Here is a 9349-nt window from a genome sequence, read left to right as displayed (position 1 = left end):
TCAATGGAAGCATAACAGGAATGGAGCCAATCTATATCAATAATAATATTAAAATCTAACATATCAAGCTCTACAAGATCAACGTGAGTGACTCTATAAGATAAGGAGACGAAGCAATTTTTATAAACTCTCTTAGCCAAAATAGATTCACCAAGAGGAGTAGAGACAAAAAAAAAGATATAACAACACATCCGGAAGAACATCAAACCTCATAGCCACATAGGGCGTCATGAAAGACAAGGTAACACTGGGATCAAGCAAAGAATAAACATCAAGATGAAAGAATTTCAACATACCAGTAACAACATCGGGAGAACCCTCTTGATCATGACTAGTTTGAAGTACATAGAACCGGTTTTGCTTTGGAGCATTTGAACCTGAGCCACTAGGCAGAGCTTACCTATGATCCTTTCCCTTGGAATTTCTAGATGGACAATCCTTCAAGCGGTGACTACTTTTTACCACAACCAAAGCAATTATCCGTACCCATCAAGCATTTTCCTAGATGACTATTGGCACACTTTTGGTGTGTGGGGAATGAAGATCCATTTCCACCACCATTTACTCCTTGAGTCTTAGAGTTACACTTTTTATTTGTTGAATTTAGAAGCCGGATAATTGGAGGAACCTTTATTGGAAAACCTTTGTTGTAACTTGGAACGACCATGTCTGTCGGACCTTGAATGTGAAAAGTCACCATCACCCGTCTTTGCCCTCTTTGCCCTCTTTGCCTCCCTAGACCTTTTCTTAAGCTTTTCCTCTTCAATTTGTTGAGCATGAACCATTAGGCGAGAAATGCCCATTTCATTGATTAGCATGGCAGCATGACATTCTTTGAGCACTATCTCAGACACTTCTGAAACAAACTTGCTCATTCTTAAACTAAGATCGGCAACCATAACAGGAGCATATCTAGACAATTGCATGAACTTCAAGGCATACTCCTTCACACTCATATTCTGTTGAAGAAGGTTGATGAAATCAAGTACCTTCGCCTCCCTCATCTCAAAGGGAAAGAACCTATCAAGGAACACAACCTTACACTTTTCCCAATCAAGAGGACCCACATTAATTGCCCTCTATTCCCTTAAGTTGATAAGTAGCTAATTATTCCTTTTCCACCGACATCACTCCCATAATCATCAACACCTTGTATACCTCATCAATTAACTCTTGAGGATATTCCTCCACCTTAGAACCATGAAACTCCAAGGGATTCATCCTAGTGAAGTCCCTCACTCTAGTTGCCATTGTACCTATATTTGAGTTCACGGGGACCACAACCCCCTATTGGCTTGAGATGTCATGGCTTGGGTCAACATATGAAAAATAGCTCAGAAACTCCGCATTAGTCACTTGATCAACCAAAGGGTTAGCCTAAACTTGAGGATCCGTTTGAAGATCTTGAGGAGCTTTTCGTTCCACATTCTGATTCACATTTCTTCTAACATAAGCTCTTTGATAGGGCCATATCCTGAAAAGGATCGGATGAGGATTAGGAGAGAGACATATAGAGTTACACCCTATTGCATGACTTTAAAATGATGAAAGACGTGGAATTTCCTAAAAAACTTATAGCCTTCTATTCATAAATGTGGTGTGCTTCACACTTATGAACAAGACTCTACTCGATGTGGCTTATGAGATATTTTAGGACCTTTCTAAACCTTGTGCTCTGAATACCATGTTTGTCACAACCTAAAGTATACCCTAGGCATAACATGATGTATAGAACCTCGAGAGGCCCTACACAAGCCATTTAGCATACATCATACAAGATAGTAGAATAAAAGACTTCAAAAGATAGAATATTATACATCAATAGAGTTTGAAAAAGCTGAAGTCTAACATAGTTTCAAATACATATAATACATCATAAAGAAAGTGATTGGGACATAACCCATTCATCACATACAAAGTCGGAAATGGAAATGACATAAGGCAATAAAAGAGTTTCGGTTCTCTGAATATGAGGACTCACCAATCTTCAAAGTCTATGAAACCAACTAGCCATGAGGTTGTAGAGTAGTAACGTCGGATTCAACAATCATTAGATAATGTAGGGAAAAGTATGCGTTAGTACATGAAATGTACTAAATATGGGGAAATATGTATAAACATGAAAATGATAGTATAAATGGTTTAAAACATGAAGACATTGATTATTAGATATTTTAACATAAGAAGATAAAACATGGAAATTATAGGATATAGTCAATGCATTTGAAATAAAGGACATAAGAAAAGCTTTGAAGAAAACATAGTCATTTTTTGAAATTTTAGCTTTAACCGATAATATGACCATGAGAGTTATATCATGGAATCCGGTATTTCCCTCATACCAAAATAAGCGGCAACTACTTGCCAAGTTAGAATCAATACATATCATGTTTTTCTAAAGTGGATCCACTAGCTAGGTCATATAAGACAATCCTATGGCGGCACATAGTTTTGGACTAGAGGTTGCTACTAAACACTACCCTATTTGAGCCTCCACCGCAAATCCCTCTCGGTGCTAAGTCTTAATCCCAACGGAATAGATAAAAGTCAAGTATCAATTTAACATAGGAAAGGAAATAATCAATACCAATCCACATCTTTCAAAATCAAAACATAGAATAGCTCCTTAAACATAATTCAACATAGATGAGAAAACCTTCCATCAATAAATCCATAAACGTGAGAAACACGTTTCACAATAACATTCACACTTTTCCTTCAAAGCATACTTATCAATTTCATAATTCATAGGTTCATGAGTTCATCATAGCTTCATAGTTTGAAAATTATAATTTTGGCATGGATCAAAATAATTTCAACTAAATATCATGTAATAACAATGAATCATGCATTACAAGACTTAATTAGAAATAATCAATCACAATTGAATAAAACCCATGAGATTGAATTAAAAATCTAACTGGAATCAATTGAAATTAAAAGGAGAATTTAGAAACCTATGGGGTCCAGGGAGGAAAAGGACTCCATGGGTGAATACCCACATACCGTAGGAATACCTACGAATGGTACATGGGATCCATCAAAAGTGGGTGGAATTTAGGGTTCCAGTAACCTATCTACGGTTGAGCAGTACGGTCCGTCGAAGGGACTACGGACCGTAGGTCCAACAGTAGACAGGGTCCGTTAGTTATTTTTAAAGGGCTATTGGGTCATTTTATAATTATTTTAATCCAATACAATATAGTTTTACCTTCTAACCTAGACGTTTTAAACCCCCAAATTTCCTATTTTTGAACTCATTCTCCTAAATTCCGTAAAGTTGACCAAATTCATCCTCCCAAATTCTCTCAAGTCTAAGGAAGAAGAAGAAGAACTAGGGTTCCATTCAAGTCTCCAAATCCTCCATTTTTCTTGGGCTTTGACATCAAGGTATGTGTGTATTTACCCATGGAGTCTTTTCCTTCATGGGGTGCCTAAAGATTTCAAGTTTCTAATTTAATTTTCAATTATCAAATTAGGGTTTCAATTCAAGGAATGTGGGTTCCTTCCAATTATGATGGATTATGATTAATTAAGTCTTCTAATGAATTATTTGATGTTAATATATGATAATTAGTTGAAATTTCACTTGCCCATGCCTAAGTTATGCTTTTCAACCATGACTTTATGATAAACCTATGACCTATGAAATTATGGAGATATGCATGTTTCCATGAAGTTATTATGAAATGATTTGAGGTTTCTTGAGAGTAAAGCATCGATGTTGTTGTTATTGTAAAATGTTATTCTCACATGAAGGATTTATAGGGTTGAAAGATTTTCTCAACTAAAGATTGAATCAAGATTTAGGAGTTGTTCTGAATGAACTCTAGCTTGGATTGACTACTTAATTGTGCCTTTTCATGGATAAAAAGACGAATATGATTAAAGACTATACCGTGGGATTTATGCTTAGCACCAAGAGGACTAGTGGCGATTACCCATGTCCAATAACTATGTGCCACCATAGGTTTGTATTAGATAAACATTAGCTAGTGGATCCATTTTAGCTCAGTTTATGGTTCTTACCTTGGAAAGTAAGTGTTTACATCCCTACTTTATTCCAATAGGGTGAAATGTCGTGGTGACTCAAAAAATAATCAATTATTTCAATTTTAAAAGAACTTTAAGAATAAACGAATTTTAAAAGGAGTCGCCACCTAATTTTAGGAAAATCTAGGAAACTAATTAAATGATCTACGAAGCCATTAGATTTTAGGTAAGGGGTTCAAGTTATTTAGAAGAAAAGGTGTTAGACATCCTTCGAAATCCACAATTGTGGATCTCGACTGAATTCATTTTTTCAAATTGATGGGGAGATAACACCATATACAAGTAAAATTTTTTTTGCAATATATACAAATAATAAAGTAAATCAATGATATGGTAAACGGCCTAAGTTTGCCTAACGTTAACAATATACACAATAATGAATAAAAAATATGATTCGAACTCCATTCGAATAGCTTCAATGAGAAGAAACTCCAGGTACCTGTAAAGACACTTAGTAAAAGTGTTAGTAATAAATAAATAAAAATAAAAATAAATGAATTAAATAATAACTTGAAAATAAAAAAATCATCTTTTAAAATGGGGAGGCCTCGAAAATCGACGGAGAGATTTTTTCATTGGACCAATTTTTAACAAATAAATATATAAACTTAAACTAAATTTCCGTCTTTAATATTGGGGAGGCCTCGGAAATCGACGGAGAGATTTTTTTCATTGGCCAATTTTAATAGCTACTCAATAATAAATTAGCAAAATAATTAAGATAAGAAAATAGTCCAAAACAAATATAAAAATAGCACGAACAGTGGGCTTGCAAATATTTTCCAAGTTAGAAGCTAATTGCAATGAATAACTAAAGACTCATCATCGAACTAAAATTGTTTAAACAAAATAGCAACCCTAAAATAAAATAATTTTTTTTAAAAAATCAATAGGAACATAAGACAACTCACATGATTTGGAGTTTGGCAATAATAATATATTAAATTGAAGCAACATTGACGGATAATAACAATAACAATAAAATCTAGGCAGTAGCAAGCAACATTTATATATCAACTATAACAAATAATAATAAAACTAATAAGACTAATAACAACGAACCAACAACAAACAATGAAATAGAGGATCCCTATGTTTGAAAGCAACAAACTTACTAAAATAAAATAACTACAAACAGTAACATTAAAACATTTATCAAAAACCAATAAGAGTAAAATGTTGAAAAATAGATAGAGATATATATTAAAATGTGAAATTATGATGGTCACCAGAGCTTGGAACTGTCGCTTCGAGGTGATGCTTGTTGTTCACCAGAATTGGAATCACATCAGCGGTTTGATTATTTTTCACCGGAGTTGGAGCCATGCCGAAACTTGGAGCTTTTGGTTCGCTGATTTCGCCTGAGTTTGGACTGAACTACCTGTAAATGTAAATAAAAAATTGCGAAAGGGAAAGGGGAAGGAGACTGATTCCTGACTGGTTTTGGCTATTCTCCGGCGTTGCTAGCTCTCGCCGAGCTTGGTGGTGTGAGGGAGAAGAGAGATGGGTCTGTGTTCTATTTTTGGTCTTGGAGTGAAGAAAGGAAGAAAGAGAGGAAAATGGGGTTGTTTGGATGGGGTTTCTTCGATGGTTTGGAGCTGCGGTTTGGGGTCAAGTTTTGGGGGATTTTGGGTCTGATGAAAGGGTGGTTTTGGGTCGGATTTTTGCCCGAAAAAAGGGTGGTTTTGGTTGGTGGTTTCAGGTGGGTTTGGGTCATGATTCAGGTTGCGTTTGGGCTATTTTCAGGTGGGATTTTGGTGGTCTGTTGCTGGTCGTTTTCTGGGTTGAAAGGTGGTGGTGTTTGGTGGTTGGTCTGGTTGATTTGAGGTGGTTGAAGGTCTATTTGGTTGCTGGTTGTTGAGGTCGGAGAAAATGGTGAATGAAGGTGGTTGGAGGGTGGCGTTTCACCAGAAAAAGAGACTGGAGACTGGGGGTTTTTGTGTCTGTTTCGAGCTGGTGGCGTGTGTGAGGGTGTTTGACCAGAAACAATGGATAAAAGGGGAGAGATGAGCTGGGTTTCGCCGAAAAATGGAAAAGGAGTTTTGGATTGCCGGAACTTCGCCGGATTTCGGGGTAGTGGCAGTCGGAAAATTAATAACTAGTGAAGCCCTTTTGTGGATAAGAATCTGATAATTTCCAATCCTACTCTAAAAATATTTCACCACACTCTAACTTAATGACCAAGCTAATTTTGAAATAGGAAATTGAAAACCATCAATAGTGCAATACCATTATCTTAAATCCGTGGAAAATCACCGGTTAATAAAATATCTGTGTATGGAATCTTATCCATATTTGAATGATTTTTTAGATTGTGCAAAATATCAAAATAAATATTAACAAATGTAACTAATAAAATGATTATTAAAAAATGTAATGAATGTAATTAATCACATGTAAAAAATGTAATTTAACAGAAATAACGATTTAATCAAAATGAACAAATATTTGAAACGTATTCAACCAGCTATGACAAAAAATAATGTAATTAAAATTAATTGATAAAAAATCTGACATTTTGACAAAGAAGGATAAATATCGATAAACTTATTTAAAATTATAAAAAAAAAGTATTTTGAACTATTGAATAAATAGAACTTAAAAGTTATGAATTTTGAAAATGTTAGGCCAAAATTGGATGTCTATAGTAATGACATCTCTTTTTTGGTGTGGGATAGACACCAGATTCAATGTTATAGGTTTTTTTTAATTGAATAGTGGACAAACTCCACCCCTTTTATTTAAAAGTAATAAAATACTGCAATTGGGTCCAAAAGTGACCCGATTAAAACAAAAAAAATAAAAAAATCCAGTAAACTAAAAACAAAAGAGAAATCAAAGTAATAACACATTAGGAAACAAAGTGAGACCCATGTCTGCCAAATCTCATCATCTTCACCGAATTGTCACGCTGGAGGTTCTTCGAAAGACGAACAAAGAATTATCTCACATTATCTTGGGGCAATTTTCGATAACGTTCCAGGTATGAGTTGCAATCACTTCCACATCAACAAATCTCACTGATGTCATGATTCAAGTACCTTTGAAGACTTCTTCCACCTGGGTTTTGTCGATTTGGGCTAGACAAAAGCAATTTAGCTCGGATTTGGGGAACATCGACTGGCGCCTTGACGAGTTTGGATTCAAGTTCAATCGAGATAAGCACTTACCTTGACTATTAGATTGTTTAGTTTTGAGATATGATTTTGATGTTCAATCATTGATTATTCTCCTCACCAGGTTGAACCCCAAACGGGATTAATACCATTGTTTAAGTCGACTAATCTCTGACCTTGCATATTAAACATTTACCAGGAGATTAAGGTAACCTTTCAGCTACTCAACTTATTTGTCTCTTGAGTTGCTTCTACTACAACCTGTTATTGATGTTGTCATTTATTGAAATCCCATTGTACTGTTTGTTTTGAACTTTTCTGATTCTCAAATTGGTAACCTTGACTGTTCCTTTTATTTACTGCTTGAACTTTAATTTGGTAGTCTAAATAGATTGTTTTGGCCCTTCTTGATTCGTATACTTGGTGTTCCTTGTTTATCCAACTGCAGAATAGTTTTTGCCTGTATTGGTAGATCATTAGTATGATTAAAGTGAATGGAACCTGTCCCTGCAAAATTAATAACTATGTTAGTTAAATAATCTGCGAGCTTGTTCCCTTCTCGAAATGTATGAACTACTATCACATCCTTGTTCTCCATTGCCTCCATAATTTTTCTAATGTCTACAGAAATAATCCAAGGCACCTCCAAATTCCATCCAAAATCTTCTTAATGGTTACCGAATCAGTTTCCATAGTCAGAGGGAGGAGTTTGTGACCTAGGCAATACAGTAGACCCCCTTTAAATCCTTTTACTTTAGCCTGTAATGCAGAACAAAACTCAGTTTTGCAAGCTTCAACATACACCAACTCTCCTTGACCATTTTTGATGCAAAAAGCATTTGAACCTAGGCTAGACCCATCTGAGTTGCATTTGTAGCTTTCCCTTTCAGGAAACTTCCACCTCACCATAGTATTGTTAATTAGTGTTGTGTAGTTTTCTAGAAATTGTACAATGGATGTCCAAGTATTAGGCATTTCTGCTAACCAAGAGTATCTTGATTTTGCCATCAAATGTATATTCCTATTAATCTCCAGCACCATAGTATGTCTGGTCATGCTACCCCCATGTAAAATTATATTTCTCCTTTTCCATAATTGCCAGATGATAAAACTTGGTACTGCCCTACACAAAGGTTTCAACTTAGTTGCACAATCTTCTTCCCACCACTTATAAATAGTTTGTTTCAGTTGAATGAATGGACCTTGCATTCCAATAGCCCCTGCAAACAACTTCCAGAGATATGTAGCATTCAGACAGAGTACAAACAAATGGTTAAATGATTCTCGATTATTAGTGTCACAACAATAACACTCTATATGATTAGCTATCCTACTTTTAACCAGGACTTCTCCAATTGGAATCCTTTGAAACCATATCCTCCACATCAGAAAAGAAAACTTAAAAGGCAAGCACCTCTCCCATATAAACATTATATCCTTGTGAGGATCCTTCCTGCTTTGGATAATTTCAAAAGCACTCCCTACATAAAATTTTCCTTTGTTGATGGGCATCCACCACTGTTTATCATTTTCCTCTATCTGCTGAATTGTACCCATGACTTGATTCACATGATCACAAATACTTGAATCAATAAGTTTAGTCAACAAGTTATTATCCCACCTTTCATCCACTCTTAGTTGATTAACTTCTTCAAAATTCTCATCAATAACATGATCAAGAGGCATGATGTAATGTAAGGCTCCAAGTTGTGTCCAATTGTCATACCATAAGCTAGCATGACAACATCTAGGTTCCCACCATATTTCTTGATCAAAGCTGTCTCTAGCCATTAACATCATCTTCCAAACTTGAGATCCTCCCCTCCATTCCACCAGTTGAGGTCTATATCTCTTGTAGTACTTGTTCCACATAAAGTGAGACCATAAAGAGCCTTCAGTTCTAAAGTTCCACCAAAGCTTTGCGAACAAAGATTTGGACACATCAAAGAGGGATCTAAAGCCAAGACCCCCCTCCTCTTTAGGTAGACAAGTGTCATCCTAGGCTATCCAATGCTTTGCCCTATCATTTTCTTTGAAATTCCATAAGAACTCGGTTAATGACAAACTTCCCACAATAATGAACTAAGATTACTTCCTAAAAGTATCTCGAATGTGTTTTAAAGTTGCTTAGATTACTTTGACCATGGTTACGACTTATGTTTTCTAACATGTTATTTTTT

The 9349-nt window shown here is 35.4% G+C and overlaps 1 protein-coding gene across 1 annotated transcript; it reads right to left on the bottom strand.

Annotated features, from left to right (window-relative positions):
• Positions 1–7790: 7790 nt before the first annotated feature.
• Positions 7791–8960, bottom strand: LOC107059959 (uncharacterized). Its single transcript, XM_015307075.1, has one exon. It carries the CDS (start codon positions 8958–8960, stop codon positions 7791–7793), a length of 1170 nt encoding a protein of 389 aa, XP_015162561.1.
• Positions 8961–9349: the final 389 nt, after the last annotated feature.

The sequence above is a fragment of the Solanum tuberosum genome, unplaced genomic scaffold (genome assembly GCF_000226075.1).
Source record: "Solanum tuberosum cultivar DM 1-3 516 R44 unplaced genomic scaffold, SolTub_3.0 scf00050, whole genome shotgun sequence".
Classification (NCBI taxonomy): Eukaryota; Viridiplantae; Streptophyta; class Magnoliopsida; order Solanales; family Solanaceae; genus Solanum; species Solanum tuberosum.
Note: the sequence above shows the minus strand (reverse complement) of the source record. Positions and strands in the feature narration are given on the sequence as shown.

Bases quoted from the DNA above. Each gene is read 5' to 3' on its own strand.
- LOC107059959 (XM_015307075.1), bottom strand. From the start codon at position 8,960: ATGGCTAGAGACAGCTTTGATCAAGAAATATGGTGGGAACCTAGATGT.